This window comes from Saimiri boliviensis, chromosome 8, assembly GCF_048565385.1.
Source record: "Saimiri boliviensis isolate mSaiBol1 chromosome 8, mSaiBol1.pri, whole genome shotgun sequence".
Taxonomy (NCBI): domain Eukaryota; kingdom Metazoa; phylum Chordata; class Mammalia; order Primates; family Cebidae; genus Saimiri; species Saimiri boliviensis.
The window spans coordinates 37834314-37854311 of NC_133456.1; the positions used below are offsets into that span (position 1 = coordinate 37834314).

The 19998-nt window shown below is 38.4% G+C and overlaps 1 protein-coding gene across 6 annotated transcripts in view; it reads left to right on the top strand.

Annotated features, from left to right (window-relative positions):
• CFAP44 (cilia and flagella associated protein 44) overlaps positions 1 to 19998 on the top strand; it is a 137874-nt gene that overhangs the window by 96986 nt on the left and 20890 nt on the right. For 5 of the 6 annotated variants that reach the window (XR_012518780.1, XM_074404347.1, XM_003935453.4 and 2 more), the window contains 5 exons: positions 1277 to 1777; positions 4377 to 4580; positions 5840 to 6035; positions 17362 to 17472; positions 18928 to 19058. Coding sequence is in view for 5 of the 6 variants with exons in the window: in XM_074404347.1 (XP_074260448.1) it covers positions 1277 to 1777; positions 4377 to 4580; positions 5840 to 6035; positions 17362 to 17472; positions 18928 to 19058 (1143 nt within the window). In the remaining variant the exon portion in view is untranslated. The remainder of the gene's footprint in view (positions 1 to 1276; positions 1778 to 4376; positions 4581 to 5839; positions 6036 to 17361; positions 17473 to 18927; positions 19059 to 19998) is intronic. The other variant, XM_074404349.1, reaches the window with a different exon arrangement.

Genomic DNA, 19998 nt, shown 5'->3' on the forward strand with positions numbered 1-19998 from the left:
CTAAGTCATTTATTTCATCTGTAGAAAGAGTATTAATACCATGTCTAGTACACACAGGGTTAATTTAATGGTCAAAATCCATAAATGGTCTTTATTGTTACGGTCAAATTGAAAATCATTGAAAGTATTAAATATTTTTTAAGTAGTGTATTATCTGTCTTTTTTTCCAGCCAGTGTTTAGGTTTGTGTGGTATGTGAAAAACTAGAAAGAGTTGATGTGTAAAGAGGTTCCTTAAAGAGATAGGCCTTACAGCCATCAGTGATGTGGGTTTGTTCTTGTTGGGCTAATCTACAATCCTTCAGATACTTAAGAGGTAGTTGTCCATTCACCCAGCTGCTGGCTTTTGAGTTTAAACCTTAGTGCTTTAAAGGTTTATTTTCAAGTATGCAGAGCATTTCCTCTATGTTATTACAGTTTTCTGCTTTGCAGAAAGTAAATACATATGTAGCTTTTGTAAGACTACTTGAAAGAGTGACTTTTGATCTTTAAAAAACTGTACATGCAAAGTAACTCTTCATGGCCTTTGGACAATCTAGCAGCCTAACTGCATGCAGGAGGTAGGGTTGCGTGTGCTCTCAGGCTCTGGGAATGGCATTTAGAAAACAGACCAGGGAGAGAGCTGGTAATGAAAGAGCAATGGGAGTGTATAGCACCTGTGCCTGGAAGCAGAGACACAGCTTGGCTTACATAAATGGAGAAGGAATGAAGGAAAGAAACTGCAGTCTCTTGGTGTGACATGCTGCTAAAATTCAGAATCCTGGCCTTGCCTATACAAGGAGTAACAATAATCATGTGGCCAAAATGCAGAATGAAAATAGGCTAAGCTGTAGTTTGGGCCTAGGTAGGCAGCCCTAAGTGAGTCTAAGCCAAAGGGATTCAAAGTTCCAGCAGGGAAATGCATTAAGGGCCTTCCCCTTCCTCCCTGGAGAGACTATCCAGCTAGACTAAGGCTCCAGGAAGGACTTCCATGTAGTGATGAAGGAAGTTCTGGTAAGGGAACTCAGCCACACGAGCCAGCTGTAGGGAACAAATTGTGGGAAGCCAAGAGATACCAGAGGTCGCATCTGCACTGTCCTTCCATCTTGGAGAGGCTAAATGGAAAAAAGCCTAAATGTTAACGAAAAGGACAACTTGGTGGTAAAAAGGTATGATCAGATGAATTTTTATCTTGAATTTTTGCTAGGTCTCTAGGCAAGGAAAAAGAGCAGGTCATATTCCACACAATTATTTGTCAGAGGGCTGCACCTTTGTTTCCTTCCTCTTCTTTTTTTTCAGGTCCATGGAAAGAAAAGGCATATGAACAAGTGCATCCTCTCTCTTAGAGACCTTAAAGTGGCTGTTGTAGAGGAAATACAGTGCCTGGTACAAGAACTGAAGAACATTCAGTCAACTCTTCATGTATCCAAGCACATACCTATTCCCAAAATTCCTCAGATACACCCAGAAGAAGTTCCAGAAAAGAGATTTCAGTATGATGAAGAAACTCTCCTAAATTTTGAGCGACAGCGTATGAAAAGTATAGATGCAAAGTCCCCCCAAGTGGAGCAGACAGTGTCTGGAGGCCCAGGTGGAGGATTCCTCAAGCTCTCTTCTGGAAAGAATGGGGATTTGACAACCCGAGATTCAATATCTAGGTCATCAAGGGCATCTACACTCAGCCTAGATATACCAAAGTTTATGGAATTTGAAAAGGCAGAGCCAACGGATGTGGAGCTGGAAATTATGAAGAGGGATGAGATTAAACATGTGTACATGCAACAGTATTTGGTCAACAGGGTAAGGGGTGTTCCTAGTTACAGCTGAAAAAGAGAAGATAAGGGGAAAAATTGGGCCTGGTTTTTTTGTTTGTTTATTTTAAATTTCTCTGCATGAACCTTTCCCAAACCCTGACCAGCTCACCACTCAGTGATGGCTTGGCTTCTTCCCCATCCTTGGTCTTCTGGAAATCATTGTGCTCTTCCCAGAACTACAGAGCTTTCAAACTTTTTTTGTTTTGTTTTGGAAAGCTGACCAAGAGTGAAGGGCAAGCCCATGTTTTAGTTACTTGGCATCTAACTGAAGTCATCATAAAGGGGAAGTGGAGGAGCAGCTTTTAGATGATGGATGGAACATAGTTTAAAATTTTCCAGAGAAACAGGGCACTCTCTGCTTTTCATACCATCCTTTGTCTCTAATATGTGGTTTGTTCTATTAGTAGAAGTGTTTATAGTGATTACCGGGGTTGAGATTGTTCTGGAGCTGGAATGGCAACTATTTTTATTTCTAGGAAAATCAGGAGTAGACTAGGGCCTGTTGGGCGGGATGTTCTTTGATCGTGAAAGAACCTTTCTTGGATAGAGAACTCTCTGCTGCCACCATGTGGAGTCCCCTTCCTCAGTGAGTCTTTCCAGCTCCACCCTGCAATGACATCAATAGCTTCCCAGACATCTTCTTCACCATTATCTCTTCTTTGTCCAGTCCTGTTTCCTCATCATTCTTGCCTCTCTCCACTTCACCTTTTCCTCCCACACCTTTCTGAGTTTTCTATCTGTGCTTTTTCCTTTGCTATTTCCTTCTACCTGCAAGGACTTCCTTCCAGAGCTGAGTTATCATTCAAAGCATGGCCCGGTTCCAAACTTTCTCCAGCATTTTCCCCCCACATTACATATACCCTCCTTCTTTCCAAACTCCAGGTTCACCTGTAATAAGCATCTCATATTTTACACTAATTTTCTTTGCTGCTTCATGGGTATTAGTTTTATCTTGAAAATTAAATTATGCAACCCTTGAGTAACAGGACACATAGACTTCTGATTCCTCCACATCGTCTAGGACAATGTCAAACATATCATAGATATTCAGTCAAAGAATTTGATTGATGGCCGGGCGCGGTGGCTCAAGCCTGTAATCCCAGCACTTTGGGAGGCCGAGGCGGGTGGATCACAAGGTCGAGAGATCGAGACCAACCTGGTCAACGTGGTGAAACCCCGTCTCTACTAAAAATACAAAAAATTAGCTGGGCATGGTGGCACGTGCCTATAATCCCAGCTACTCAGGAGGCTGAGGCAGGAGAATTGCCTGAACCCAGGAGGCGGAGGTTGCGGTGAGCTGAGATCGTGCCATTGCACTCCAGCCTGGGTAACAAGAGCGAAACTCCGTCTAAAAAAAAAAAAAAAAAAAGAATTTGATTGATTTAATTGTAACTAATTTATTAATTTAACAAATATTTATTAGGTGTTCTATGTGCAGTGACAGTGATAGATAGGATTAGGGATACAACGATACTTAAAGACATGTTCCCAATCCTCACAAAGCTTATGGGCTGTTGGGGTCAGAGAGAAAAACCAAGTGTAATCCTTACAGACTTGGAGACCTATTCGGTTTAGTTTAAGAATGGTGTTGCACTGAAGAAAATATAGGCCTGCCTCTAAATAAATTCAGGAATAATTCGAGTTTGTTAAACAAGCTTTAAAGGGGAGCCCAAACATATAGTCTGTAGCCATAGTTACATAAAAATTTAGTTTTTTCTTCTGTTTTTTTTTTTTTCTTTTCAGCTCTTTAAATTTCTCTAGTAGTTTCACTCCGCCAAACCCACAGATCTCTTTCTCCCCCCAGCCCCAGTCTGAGGCCTCACTTACTATAGGCTTTTGACAGTTGAGGCCATCTATCATATTCAAACTAATGAAAAATACAGAATGGTTTGTCTCTTCCTATTCTAGTTTCCTCAGGAGAATCAGTGCTTGGGGCTCTCTTGGCCTCTTCATCTCCCTTGTGATGCTGCGGGGGAATGCTGTACCAAAATCAGAACAAAATTGAGGACTTAAAATTAGTAGGACCATAATGAAATAAGGTCTGGACCAGGACTTGGGATTCTTAAGTTCTTATCAGGAAAACTACCTTTGACCTTAATTACTACAATCTTATAAAAAGATTGAACAGATTTTTTGTGGCTCCATGATTATTTTATCTATTTAAAAATATTTACCATTCTGTAGGTTTGAAAATTTTCAACATAAGTTGAGAAATGTATTTATTTGTGCTTACTATATAAAAGGGATTGCAGAGATACTGTGGAGAATGAAGCGGAGACAGAAACACTACCCATTCAGAGAGCTCATAAGCTGCACAGTACAGCAAGAAGGGCATTCTTGATTGATGGCTTAGTCAGTGGTGAAGAAATAGCTGGAAGGACTATAGTTAAAGAATTCCTACTAAATAAATTAATTTATGTAAATTTAATGTTATTAATGAATTAATTTTTGTGACTACATACCCACACACTTCTCCATCCACGAGGACATAACAAAAAATGATTTCACTTTAGTACTGTTAGATAGTTTAAAAATGCATTTATCCAAGTCTTCTAATACATCCTCAAATCTTTTTTCTATCTCAGATCAAAGAACTGATTGTCACTTTTGATGCAGAACTCCGTCTTCTTAGACATCAGAAACTGAAACTAGATATTCAGATGAAATTATCTGACCTGCACCACGTCACCTTATTTCAAGAAATGCTTCTCCTGAAGAATTTTGAAAAGCAAGAGAACATACTTCAAGAGCGTGTTAATTCCTTAGACAAAGAGGAACAGTACATGCAAGTATGAGTGGGGAAGAAGAAATGTAGCTGGCTATTCCCTTGGTTATGGAAAAACTTGATTTCCTTTTCTTCTTAACTCAATTTTCCCCTTTTTCTAGCCCTCACCTCCTCCTTGTCTTCTTTCCCCTCCTCCTTTTTCCTGTTATTCCTACCTACTCTCCATCTTTAGTATTCATGGTCAGAGAGAAATGATTCAGATTTTTTAGTGCATTGGGTCTAATACTCTATAAGATAGAGTAGAATTTTCAAAAGTGAGCCTTTGATTGTGCCACTTTACTCCAGCCTGGTGGGCTGGGCTCCCAAAAGCAAACAAACAAACAAAAAAGTAAGCTATGATATAAAATTGTGTTTTGATTATATGTTACCGTTATGAAAATAACTGAAAAAGAAGCTGGTGAGTTTCCTAAGTATGATAGCTTCAGTGTAATATATGATTGAATATCATAAGAAATGAAGTTCCTTTATTTGTTATATTTATATATTACATTTAAATTATACTAGCTTTGTTTCAAAAGATTAAAACAAAGCTATTAAATGGATACTATATGCTAAATAGTAACATTCTTTTTAAGGTATATTAGCTTCACCAGAAATTATATGTATCTTTGTTTTAGTTATATATCAGTATAAAATCTTTTGTTTTTGAGACCACACATGCAAAAATATTAGCTGACATCCACATATTACAAAAAAATTAAATTTAATTTAGATTTTGGGGGAAATCAGCACTAAAAAGCTGATCTTTCTAATTCTGAACTTAACTGGTTTTTACAAAGGAATTATAAAATGTTAACCAATAAATGGATGGTTCTGCAAACATCAGAAATATAAACCTCTTTTTTTTTTTTTTGAGACGAAGTCTTGCTCTGTTGCCAGGCTGGAGTGCAGTGGCATGATCTTGGTCACTGCAACCTTCGCCTCCCAGGTTCAAGCAGATCTCCTGCCTCAGCCTCCGTAGTAGCTGAGATTACAGACATGCACCACCATACCCAGCTAATTTTTGTATTTTTAGTAGAGACAGGGTTTCACCTTGCTGGCAGGATGGTCTCGATCTCCTGACCTCATGATCCATCCGCCTTGGCCTCCCAAAGTGCTGGGATTACAGGTGTGGCCACCATGCCCGGCCAGAAATGCAAACTTCTTTTAAGAAGTTTTAAAAATACATTTCGTTAACTGTAACCTTGCATTGTAAAGCACATTACTCTCTGAACTTGGTTTATCAGAAGTATTTATCATTTGTCATTGTTTTTATTCATTTAGTGGAAAATAAACGAAACTCTTAAAGAGATGGAAGAGAAAAAGAATGAAATCGCCAAACTCCAGGAGCAAGAAAAGGCACTCTACGCTGGTTTTCAAACAGCCATTGGAGAAAACAATAAATTTGCAAACTTCCTCATGAAGGTTCTAAAAAAGAAGATTAAACGGGTAAAGAAAAAAGAGGCTGAAGGAGATGCTGGTTTGTATTTCTTTCTTGCATATGATCCTATTTTCTCTCATTAACATGGAATAGAGAGTAACTGAGGGACCTATTAGATATCCTGTTTTCTTCACTGCAACACAGACAACGTAGAGACACTGTAGGGGTTAAAGAGGAGAAGACATAAACCTTAAGGTCTTCAAACACCTGGAGTTAATCTGTGTGTGTGTGTGTGTGTGTGTGTGTTTGCACGTGTACATGTGTGTTTTTGTGTGTCTGCTATGAGTTAGCATAGTGTAGTTTAATAAGCACATCTTTCATGTATTTATTTGCCATATGTATATCTTGTTTGGTGTAATGTCTCCTTTTGCCTGTGTTTCAATAGGATTGTTTGCTTTACAGTTGAATTTTGAGGATTCTTTATGTATTCTATATATTAGTGCTGTGTCAGATATGTGGTTTGGAAATATTTTTTCCTTGTGTATAGCTTGCCTTTTCATTTACTGTAGTAGCATTTGTTGAAAAGATTGTCTCTCTTCAGTTGAATTGCTTTGATCTTTGTCAAGATCATTTGGGCATCTTTGTGTGGATATTTCTAGGTCCTGTATTCGGTTCCATTGATCTATGTGTCAGTCTTTTCACCAATACTACAGTCTTGATTGTTGTAGCTACATATTGAGCCCTTAAATCAGGCAGACTAATTCCTCCTACTTTATTACTCTTTTGCAAAATTGTTGTAGCTGTTCTAGCTCCTTGGTATTTCCATATTTTAGAACAATCTTGTTTATATCAATAAAAAATCTTGTTGGAAATTTGATAGCAATTTTGTAAAACTGTATATTTAATTGGAGACAACCGGTATCTTTACTACATTGAGTTTTCTATTACAAGGCACAATATGTCTCTATTTATTTAGAACCTCAGTTTCTTTGATCAAAATTGTATATAGTTTTCAATATATAATTTGTTTTGTTAGATTTACACATATTTCCTTTATTAGTGATTTTAAATGATACTGTATTTTTAATCTCAATATCCTCCTGTTCATTGCTACTAGTATATTTTACATGTTTAGCTATATCTTGTAACCTTACTTATTAGTTCTAAGAGGTTTTGGTAGATTCCTTGGGAGTTTCTATGGAGATGATATTATATTGGTGTAACAGTAATTGTGGTTTTTGACATTACTTTTAATAATGGCAAAATAATTTCACCTAATAATTTCATCTTATAAATAATAAAATGTTGGCAGTTTCATTTATTTCTGATCAGTATGACTATTTCATTTTCTTGCCTTATTCCATGGCTAGAACATCCAATACTATGTTTAAATAGAGTGCTGAGAGCTGACCTTCTTCCTTGATTTTCAATGTAAAGTATAATATTACCTGTAGCTATGTTATAGGTACTCTATTAAGTTGAGGAAGTTCCTCTCTGTTCCTCTTTTTCATGAATTTTTATCATGAATGGTGGTGGAAATTTGTCAGATGCCTGTCTACACTGATTGATCATGTGATTTTCTTTTAACTTGTTAATATGGTAGATTGCATTGGCTGATTATGGATTATTAAATCAGAATTGCATTTCTGAAATACACCTTCCTTGGCATAGTAAGAAATTCCTTTTATATATTGATGACTTCTATTTGCTAATATTTCATTAAGAAATTTTTTCCCTCTATTCATGAAGATTATTTTTCTGTAGTTTTTCTTTTTTGTACTGTCTTTGTCTGGTTTTAGTATCAGGATATACTAGCTTCATAATATGAATCAGAAAATTTTCCTTTCCATTTGATTTTCTGGAAATCTTTTGTTGAATTGGTGGTAACTATTCTTTAAACATTAAGTAGAATTCTCCAGTAAAAGTATTTGGACTTGAAGATTTCTTTTGGGGGAGTTTTTAAATTACAAATTCAACTTTCTTAATAGTTATAGGGCTATTCAAATGATCTGTTTCATATTGGGTGAGTCATGGTAGTTTGTGGGTTTTTTTGAGAAGTTGGTATATTTCATTTAAGATGCCAAATTTATGCATGAATAGCCTTATCTTTTTAGTGTCTCCAGGATCTGTAGTAATATTACCTGTTGCATTCCTTTTTTCTAAAAAAAAATTCATCTTTTATTTTAAATACAGGGGGCACATGTGAAGGATTGTTACATTGGTATATTGCACCCAGATAGTGAGCATAGTACCAAATAGGCAGTTTTTCAACCAATGTTCCCCCTCCTTCTTCCCTCACCACTGTAATAATCTGCAATGTCTAGTGCTCCCATGCTTATGTCCATGTATGCTCGATGTTTTTTGCTCTCACTTATGAATGAAAATATGTAGTATTTGGTTTTCTGTTCCTGTGTGAATTTGCTTAGGATGTTGGCCTCCAGCTCCATCCATGTTTCTGCAAAGGTCGTGATTTCATTCTTTTTTATGGCTGTGTAGTATTCATTGGTGTATATGTAGATTTTTTTTTTGTCCAATCCACCATTGATAGGCACCTAGGTTGATTACATGTCTTTGCTGTTGTGGATAGCATGGTGTTGTGGTTTGGCTGTGTCGCTACCCACATCTTATCTTGAATTGTAGTTCCCATAATCCTCACATGTCATGGGAGGGATCTGGTGGGAGGTAATTGAATCATGGGGGCAAGTTACCCCCATACTACTATCCTGGTGATAGCGAGTGAGTTCTCATGAGATCTGGTGGCTTTATAAGGGGCTTCTCCCCACTACTTCAGTCTGCACTTCTCCTTCCTGCTGCCATGTGGAAAAGGACATGTTTGCTTCCCCTTCTACCATGATTGTAAGTCTCCTGAGGCATCTCCAGCCATGCTGAGTTATAAGTCAATTAAACCTCATTCCTTTATAAATTACTCCATCTTGGGTATGTCTTTGTTAGCAGTATGAGAACAGACTAATGCACATGGCAGTGAACATGAGTGTACTTTTCGGTATAATGATCTATTTTCCTTTGTGTATATGCCCACTAATAGGATTGCTGGGTCAAATGGTGGCTCACTTTTAAGTTCTTTGAGAAATGTCCAAACTGCTTTCCACAGTGGCTGAACTAATTTACATTCCCACCAATGTTGTATAAGTGCTCCCATTTCTCCATGGGCTCTTGTTTTTTTGTTTTTGACTTTTTAATAATAGTTATTCTGACTGATGTGAGATGGTATCTCATTGTGGTTTTGATTTGTACTTCTCTAATTATTAATAGTGATGAACAGTTTTTCATGTTTGTTACCTGCTTGTATGTTGTCTTTTGTGTAGTGTCTGTTCATGTCCTTTGCCCATTGTTTAATGAAGTTATTTGTTTTTCGCTATAGATTATGGATATTAGTCTCTTGTTGGATGCATCGTTTGTGAATATTTTCTTCCATTCTGTAGGTTGTCTGTGGCTAGCCAGTTATCCCAATACCATTTATCGAATAGGAACGTCTTTCCCCATTGCATGTTTTTGTCAACCTTGTTGAAGATAAGATGATTGTAGGTGTACAACTTTATTTCTGAGTTTTCTGTTCTGTTATTTTGGTCTATGCATCTCTCTGTTTTTGTACCAGGACTGGGCTGTTTTGGTTACTATAACTTTGTAGTTTGAAGTTAGGTAATGTGTTGATGCCTCTTTTGCTTGGGATTGTGTTGGCTATTTGAGCTCCTTTTTGGTTACATACATATTTTAGAATAGTTTTTGTTTTTTTCTAGTTGGAAAAGAAGTCAAACTAATTCTCTTTGCTGATAATATGATTCTATGTTTAGAAAACCCTAAAGATTATGAAGAACCTACTAGAACCAGTAATTATTTTTAGCAGAGTTTTAGAATACAAAGTCAGTAGCATTTCTATACACCAATAATGTACAGTCTGAGAGCCAAATAATGAACATAATCCCACTTAGAATAGTGAATTCATCTGACCCAGGGCTTTTTTTTTTCATTGTTACATATTTTTTTATTACTGATTCAATTTCAGAACTCAATATTGTTCTATTCATGGTTTTAATCTCTTTCTGATTCAATCTTGGGAGATTATGTATTTCCAGGAATTTATCCATTCTAGTTTGCATGCATAGAAGTGTTCATAATAGTCTCTGAGTATCTTTAGTATTTCTGCGGGATGAGTTGTAATGCCATCTTTGTCATTTCTAATTGTACTTATTTGGATCTTCTCATTTTCTTTTCTTTGTTAACCTAACTAATGATGTATCAGTCTTGTTTATTTTTTGAAAAAACCTCTTGGTCACATGAATATTTTGTATGGATTTTTATATCTCAACTTCATTAAGTTCTTCTGTAATTATAGTTATTTATTTTCTTCTGTTAGCTTTGGGGTTGTTCTTTGTTCCCTTAGTTCCTTTAAATTAATTTGAGATATTTCTAATTTCATGATGAAGGCATTTAGGGATATGAACTATCCTCTTAACACTGCTTTGGCTGCATTCCAGAGATTTCAGTATGTTGAGTCCCTATTTTTATTGAGTTCAAAAAATTGCTTAATTTCTGTCTAAATTTTGATATTCATTGAGTAGTTCTCCAGGAGCAAGTTGTTTAATTTCCATGTCTTTGTGTAGTTTTGAGAGCTCTTCTTAATATTGATTTCTTTTTTTTTGAGATGGAATTTCACTCTTCTTACCCAGACTGGAGTGCAATGGTGCAATCTCGGCTCACCGCAACCTCCGCCTCCTGGGTTCAAGCGATTCTCCTGCCTCAGCCTCCCGAGTGAGTAGCTGGGACTACAGGTGTGTGTCACCATGCCCAGCTAATTTTTGTATTTTTAGTAGAGACGAGGTTTCACCATGTTGACCAGGATGGTCTCGATCTCTTGACCTTGTGATCCACCTGCCTCGGCCTTCCAAAGTGCTGGGATTACAGGCATGAGCCACCACGCCCGGCCTGATTTCTATTTTTATTGCACTATGGTCTGACAGTGTGCTTGGTATGATTTTAATTTTTCTCAATTTATTGAGACTTGCTTTATGACCAAGCATGTGGTCAATCTTAGAATATGTTCTCTGTACAGATGAGAAAAAATGTATATTCTGGGTTGTTGGGTTGAGTATTCTGTAGATATGTGTTAGGTACAATTGGTCAAGTGTTGAGTTTAAGTCCAGAGTTTTTCTGTTTTCTGCCTTGATAAGCTGTCTAATGCTGTCAGTGGGATGTTGAGGTCTCACACTATTATTATGTGGTTGTCTAAATCTTTTTGTAGGTCAGGAAGAACTTGTTTTATAAATCTGCATGCTCTAACGTTGGGTGCATATATATTTAGGATAGTTAAGTCTTCCTGTTGGATTGTACTCTATTATCATGTGATGCTCTTCATTATCATTCTTAATTTTTATTAAAGTCTGTTTTAGCAATACAAGAATAGAAACTCCTGCTCTTTTTTTGTTTTCCATTTACATGATAGATCTTTTTCCATCCTTTTACTTTAAGCCAATGGGCATAATTATATCTGAGATGGGTCTCTTGAAGACAACAGATAGTTTGTTCTTGCCTTTTTATCCAGTTTGGCACTTTAACTTTTAAGTGGGGTGTTTAGCCCATTTGCATTCAATTAGTATAGATATGTGTGATTTTGATCCTGTCATGATGTTAGCTGGTTGTTATGTAGGCTTGATTTTGTAGCTGCTTTATAGTGCCTGTCAGCAGTGTGCTAAAGTGTGTTTTTGTGGTAGCAGGTTTTTTTTTTTTTTTTTTTGAGTCCATGTTTAACATTGCCTGAAGGACGCCTTGTAAGACTGGTCTAGTTGAAATTACTCCCTCAGCATTTGCTTACCTGAGAAGGATTTTGTTTCTCCTTCACTTACGAAATGTAGTATGGCAGGATGTGAAATTCTTGGTTGGAATTTCTTTTCTTTATAAGGACACTGAAAATAGGGCCCCAATCTCTTCTTGCTTGAAAGATTTCTGCTCAGCGGTCTACTGCTAACCTGATAGGGTCCCCTCTGTGTGTGACTTGAAATTTCTCTCTAGCTACCTTTAAGATTTTTAAAATTTTGCATTGTCCTTGGTAAATCTGATGACTATGTGCCTTGGGTTGGTCATCTTGTATAGTATCTAGCTGGGGTTCTTTGTATTTTTGGGTTTGTATGTTAAACTCTCTAATGCAATTAGGGAAATTTTTGTGGAATGTATTCTCAAATATATTTAACAAGTTGCTTGTTTTCTTTCTCAGGAGTACCAATGAATCACAGATTTGTTCTCTTTATAGAATGCCATATCCCCATATTTTTCAGAGATTTGGTTCATTAAATTTTTTTTTAAATTTTTGTCTGACTGAGTTGATTCAAAGAAGCAGTTTTTGAGCTCTGAGATTCTTTCCTCATCTTAGTCTAGTCTGCTGTTAATATTCCAGTTGTATTATGAAATTCTTGTAGTGAGTTTTTTAGCCCTAGAAGTTTGGATTTCTTCTTTCTTAAAATGGTTTGGTTTAATAACTTTAAAAAGTTTGTTTTTCTTCTTTCTTATTTCATCTTTCAGCTCTTGGATCATTTTACTGAATTCTTTGGATTGGGTTTCAACTATCTCCTGAATCTCAGTGAGATTCCCAGCCATCCAGATTCTGAACTTTGTTTGTCATTTCAGTCATTTTAGACTGTTAAGAACTTTTTCTGGGGAGCTCGTAGACTTCTTTGGAGGAAGGGGGAACGAACATCTGTCTTTTTGAATTGCCAGAGTTCTTATGCTGATTCTCATCTGGGAGAGCTGCTGTGTTTTGAACTGTGGTGTAAGTTAATTACAGTCAGTTGGCTTCATTTATGGATGTCTTCAAGGGCAAGGGCTCTGTATAGGATCTTTGTGTGTGGTGAATTGTGCTTGGTTTCACAGGTATGTATATTAGCAGGATAATTTTTGGTGTTGTAGTTTGGGCCACAGTCCAGTAGATGGCACTTAAGAGTAGTGGCCAGTAGCTGCGTTAATACCCAGCAGCACAGCTCTTTAGTACTTCTTTGTGTTTGCAGGTGTGCTCTGAAGTAGGGGTGAAGGAGTGGGAGAGATGGCCCACTTACCAGGTCCATTCCTGGGCCTTGGAGGAGCCCACTCCAATTACTGGCACTGTACCTGTGTTTTGTTGTTGTTGTTGGGTGTTCCAGGCCATGGGGCCCCCTTGCACAAAGACTGTAGCAGGGAGATATGCCACATTCTTTCTGGACTGGCCCTGCAAAGGGAGGAAAGCCCCACTGTGACTCCAGCCCAGGAATCCATGCGTCTCACCCGTCTCACCTCACTCTGAGAGTGAGGGCTCCTCCCCAACTCAAGTGCTGGCTCCATACTCTTGAGACTCTTTAGCGGTGATCCACAGCCCTGGAAATCTGATTTGCTCTGTAGTTACCAGGAAACTACTCAGGTGCAGCAATGCACTCAGGCTGGGCTTCAGGGGCTGTGCTGTGGACCTGCTCCTGCAGGGTGGCAAGGCATGGGCCCTGGGAGTGACTTGCAGAGAGGATGTGTCCCAGTCCCACTGGAAAGCTGGCCCTACTCTCTCCTGGCTGTAAATTTTCCAAGCTTTTATGTTCTGTTTCCCTTTAAAACTGAAGGCCTTTAACAGTACCCACTAACTTCTTGAATGCTTTGCTGCTTAGAAATTTCTTCCACCAGATACTCTAAATCATCTGTCTCAAGTTCAAAGTTCCACAAATCTCTAGGACAGGGGCAAAAATACCACCGGTCTCTTTGCCGAAACAGGAGTCATCTTTGCTCCAGTTCCCAACGAGTTTCTCATCTCCATCTGAGACCACCTCAGCCTGGACCTTATTGTCCATATCACTGTCAGGCTTTTGGTCAAACCCATTCAATAAGTCTCTAGGAAATCCCAAACTTTCTCACATTTTCCTATCTTCTTCTGAGCCCTCCAAACTGTTCCCAGCCTCTGCCTGTTACCCAGTTCCAAAGTTGCTTCCACATTTTCAGGTATCTTTTCAGCAGCTCCCCATTCTACTGGTACCAATTTACTGTATTAGTCCATTTTAATGCTGCTAATAAAGACATACCAAAGTCTGGGAAGAAAAAGAGGTTTAATTGGACTTACACTTGCAGGTGGCTGGGGAGGCCTCAGAATCGTGGCAGGAAGTAAAAGGCACTTCTTACATGGCAGTGGCAAGAGAAAATGAGAAAGATGCAAAAGCGAAAACCCTGATAAAACCATCAGATCTCATGAGACTTACTCACTACCACGACAGCAGTATGCAGGGAACTGCCCCCATGATTCAAATTATCTCCCAGTTTATCTCTCCCACAAACATGGGCATTATGGGAGTATAACTCAAGATGAGATTTGGACGGGGACACAGAGCCAAACCATATCACTTGGTTATTGTGATACTCAGTTTTTAAATTTTTACTTGGTTCTGTTTCTTTGCTGAGGCTTTGCATTTTTTCCATGTCCTTCAAGTATGTTCAAATTTGGCTCATGGAAGCATTTTTATCATGGCTGTTTAAAATACTTTATCAGATAATTCTAATGTCTCTGTCATCTTAGTCTTGACAACTATTGGTTTTCTTTTTCCACTCAGTCGGAGATTGCATTAGTCTATTCTTGCATTGCTGTAAAAAATACCTGATATTGGGTAAGTTATAAGAAAAGAGGTTTAATTGGCTCATGGTTCCACAGGCTGTCAAGGACGCATGGCAGTACCTGTTTCTGGGGAGGCCTTTGGGAGCTTTTACTCATGGCAGAAGGCAAAGCAGGAGCAGGCGTCTTATGTGGCAGGAGCCAGGACCAAGAGAGTGAGGGAGAAGGCACTATGTACCACACTTTTAAAACAACCAGCTCTCATGATGACTCACTCACTATCATGAGAACATCACTGAGGGGATGGTGCTAAACCTCCTCCCTGATGGTCCAATAACCTCCCACCAGGCCCCTCCTCCAACACTGGGGATTACAATTCAACATGAGATTTGATGGGGACACAGATCCAAACCATATCAGATATCTTCCAGGCTTTTGGTATGAGTAACTTTTAATTGAATCCTAAAAACTTTCATTTTATATTATGAGACTTTGTATCTTATTTAAATCGTCTGTTTTACTTGAAATTCTCAAACACTTCTCTGACAAGGAAAGGGTCACCCAAGAAAGGGGGGACCTCTTTGTTACTGCTGTGCATGGGTGGGAGTTCCAGCTCCCCGTGTGGTTTCTATGATCAACCTGGCGGGGATGGCGAGTACTTATGGATAATGATGACAGTCCTGACTCTGTTAGTATTCTTCTGATACCACCCCTGAGGGGAGGGGGAAGAGTACCTTGTTAATGCCCTTGGGAGTGGAAGTCAGGCTATCATGTGGCCTCCACAGCCATCTTGGTGGTGAGGGTGGGGGCGAGGCTGGTTACCAGCCAGCGTGAATAAGTGTCCTGGCTTCCTTCTTGACCTTCTCTAACATCATCCGGGGGGAGCGTTGGGACACCTAATTACAGCCCTGTGAGGGTGAAACGTCTAGCCTCCCCACTTCACCTTTGCTGATTTGGTTGGGGATTGCACCTGAGTTTTTTCCATGGTGTTTGGTTGGAATAGAATAGTTATTGTCTAAAAGTTTTCTGTCTTACTATGCTACACCATTCCTGGGCTAGAGAAAGCAAGCTTTCGTTGGGACTTTCTATATCTATAGATCTGTTGGTGTTTCTAGGCTGCCAACTTATTCATCTCTGAGTCTGGGATAGATGAGGCTGAAAGAATATCCAAGGAACTTGCCACAGTGTTGTTCCTCAGGTTCTAAGGCGTGTAGTTGCTCTATTTTCTTCTCTCCATTTTTTCAGAGTCATCTTATGTTTGTTTTGCACATAGTGTTTAGCTGCATTAATTGTAAATTGGTGATCTGTAGGTCATAGATGGCCTCAAGGTGTTTTAAAAGAAAATGGGGCAGGTTGGAGTGGAAAGGTCTGCAATCCCTTATCCAAAACCCTTGGGGACAGATGTATTTTAGTGTTCAGAAATATTTCTGAAGCTATTATATATGATATGATATAAATCACTCCTGACGTTTAATAAAAACAATAAGGCTGACTTTATTCAGGGGGACTACCGTATGGGGTTTTTGTAACAGGGAAGAGAGATGGGGGTGAACTCTGGATACAACAAGGCCATGTGGAGATTTATAGCCAAGGAACAGAGGGTGGAGATCAGTGGACAGAAAATTTCTGAGAAGTAGGGTAATTATGTAGTAGACTGTTTTAGGAGGACATTTGCTGAGGGCAAGCCAGGTGATAAGGGCAGAGTGATGAGGAATTTGACCAGATTATCAAAAGTGGGGAATTTTTTTTCCAAATTAACTTGCAGGATTCTTGCTGCAATCAGACTAAATAGGTTCGGGACACAACTCAAGATCAGGAACTACTGTAGTCGGAAAAAGGACTCAGAGAAGCCTGACTCGAGTTAGGTTAAAGGACAGAGTCTTTGTCAACATGATACCACTAGCAAGTTGTGGTACAGAATCCCAAGATCAAACATCTTAGTACTTCTGCAGCAAAACATGAATATTCATACCAAGTTAAATAAAGACTATAAATAGCATGATTTCAGCTCATAAAACTTAAGAAAATCTTTTCAGGGTCAGGCCCAGTGGCTCATGCCTGTAATCCCAGCACTTTGGGGGGCCCAGGTATGTGGATCTCTTGAGCCCAGGATTTTGGGACCAGCCTGGCCAACATGGCGAAACCCTGTCTCTACAAAAATAAGAATAATAATACATATATTAGCTGGACATGATGATGTGAGAGGATTGCTTGAGCCCAGGAGGCAAAGGTTGCAGTGAGCTGAGATTGTGCCACTGCACTACAGTCTGGGCAACAAAGCCAGATCCAGGAATGAAGGAATGAAGGAAGGAAGGAGGAAAGGGGAGAGGGGAGGGGGAGGAAGGAGGGAGGGAGGAAGGAGGGAAGGAGGGAAGGGGAGAGGGGAGGGGGAGGAAGGAAGGAGGGAAGGGGAGAGGGGAGGGGGAGGAAGGAGGGAGGGAGGAAGGAGGGAAGGAAAGAGGGAAGAAAAAGGGAGGGAGGGATGATGGGAAGAAAGAGAAAAAGGGAAAGAAGGGGAAGGAGGAAAGGAGGGAAGGAAGGAAGGAATCACTTCTGATTTTAGAGATCCATGAGTTCGGAATTGTGAGTCTATTTCACTAACTGTGTGTTAGGTGGACTACAACATCTGCAGCTTGGCAACCTGATCTCAGGCCCCTCTGACTTCCATTTATAGTAACTGCACAACCTTCTGCAGGCATTTGGGTTTGTGTTCTTCGTGTCTTTAACCATTTAAAACTCTTACATTGATCAAGTTATTTTGCTAGTGACTGAGTCATTGAAAAATAGTTTACTTTAAAAATCTAGTATTTAGTTTAATATGGAAGCTTTCTTGTTAACAATGTCCTCATCTTTCCTTAGATGAAGATGAGGAAAGTGAGGAATCAAGTGAAGAAGAATCTAGCTTGGAGAGTGATGAGGATGAGTCTGGATCTGAAGATGAGGTTTTTGATGATTCTATTTGCCCATCAAGTAAGTTAGATAAAGTCTTGTATTCTCTGTGAAGTGTCACTATTGATTGACAATACTGAGAAGGCCATTTTTTTGTTTGTCTGTTCTCTGGTAATTCAAAGAAAGGATGATTTAAAATGTATGAAATAGAGTCTAATGAGTGCCTTTTTTAAAAGAATAAGGATATTTATTCAAAAATATTTAACTTCTATGTGCCAGGCATTTATCTGATGCTAGGGATACATCAAAGTTTAAAATAAACTTCTCCATCCTCATGGAGCTTATAGTTTAGTGGAGAAAGACAAACAGAATCTTAGAAAGTAGTACATACTATGGGAAAAGAAATGAAGGGCATGCAGGAGTGAGCATGGAGAGGAACATTGCTATTTCCAATAGCATGGTCAGGGAAAGTGTTAACCAATACTTTTGGTGGCCCTCTGGATGATTTATTATCTGTTCTCTTAGGCAGCCATTTATGAGTGACAAATAATAGGCAGACAATTGACAGTTGATTCAGAGTTATAAATTATATAGCAAGTTTAATTTTATAGAGAAATGCCAGACTAATTTGCATATTTATTTTACAATAATCTCCTTATTTGACAAATCTATTCAGATTTTTGTGTGATCTGAATCTTTGTAAGGGCATTTTGCCTAGTTTCCTGGAAAGGGTTGGCGGTTCATATTCACCCTTTTCACTGGTGAGACCAGTCAGGAGCTGCCAGACCAATTTCTTACAGTCTCAATAGGTGAATGGTTCAATAGAGAAAAAACAAGTTTTGGGATCTATAATTTGTTTTTCTAGACATTTCAAATAAAGTTTTAATTAAATTTTAAAAGTTTAATTTCAGATAAAGTTTGTATCTTTACGTTTGAATATGATGGTCTTAAAAATCATAATATTTATGAGTGAAATAGAGCACACAAACCTTCTAATGCAGCTCATTTTATGCAGGATAATGGCTTGAGCAATGACTCACAGTATGGTGTACCATGAGGGCTGGACCTAAGCTTCCTGAATTCTATTTTAGTATTTTGTTTCTATATTCTCTATTACTTGGTGGATAAATGTGGCTCTTAGTGTGATACTGTAGAAATAATAGAGAGATAACGTACTTGAATCCCATTCTGTTACACACCAGTTATGTCACCTCTCTGAGACTTAAGGTCTTCGCTTATATATGGGAACAGTAGTTTCTGCCTTGTGGGGTCCATGAGACTTGAGTGAGATAATGTACATAAAGGGCTTAGCACAAAGCCTGCTTCCGAGTACTGCTCAGAATATCAATACCATTATTATTATTATGGCTATTAATAATTTCAACCTGGAACAATTAAGCCATAAGTGTCTTAAAAGCTTGCTACAGTGCATCCATAAATAGACATTATTGATTCTGAATCTCTGAAGTTCACAGTTCTAGTACTACCACATTCCATAACAGACGAGGCTGGTTTTTATTTTAATTCTCTTGGCAGATTGTGATGTGACCCTTTTTGAGCTGGCCCTTCAACTTCGAGAGAAAAGGCTGGACATTGAGGAGGCTTTAGTTGAAGAAAAGAAAATTGTTGATAACCTCAAAAAGGAATATGAGACATTGTCAAAAAAAGTAGGCTTATTTATCCTCTCAAAATGCTATACATTCTCTTTGCTGTAATATTGCCATTTCATAGCAATGGCAATGTTAGGACTTCTCAGAAAAAAGCATTTCAAATGTTAAGGCCAGGTTTGTTTCTCCCTGGTGAGAGGGTGGTGGGGGACATTGCTCTTTGGATAATTGGAGTTACTTTATCTCAGTCATGGGTCTCCAGACTTTTCTGATGACATTACTCTATCAGTAAAAAAAAAGAAAATGAAGCCCCTCCCCATATAATAAATGTCCATGTATTTATAAATTGTATTTATGAACTGTTATATATTTTGTTCAGTATGAAACATCCTAAAAACAGAAATTAAATAGAACAAGATAAAAATAAGTAGAAATATAAACTGACATTTTCAGTTTATACCCCAATAGATTATTTTGTTGATTCTCTGGGGTACATGCATCCCATATTGGAGATTACCAAGCTAAACTTCTGGCATAATATTGATCAATTTCTGCCTTAATCTGCCTACTTTCCCTCTTAGGTACTCTTCTGTAGAGTGACATCATTTAACTTGATTCATGTTCAGAAATATTTTTGATGTATTATTTCTCCTCTTGCAAATAGGAAATGATTTGGAAAACTTTTAGGTTATCTAGGACATGAAGAATGTGCTTTAGAAATACTATAGTTAGCAGTTTCATTGCTTTAAAGCAATGAAACTTTAATTTGTCGAAGTCATTATGATCAAAAAAGATTCCCACCATTCTGTCAAAGACATTCCATGCTGAGGGCTGCTTTTCATGCAGAAGATAGAGGGGACATGAAGACATGTCTTCTAGGCTTTTATTCACAAAACATAACTCTGGAGTCATAGAAATGATTGAAAGAGTGACGTGGATTATAACTTGGCAGAAAGAAAATAATATGCATTCCTGAGTTGCAAACTGGGTTCGTGCACTT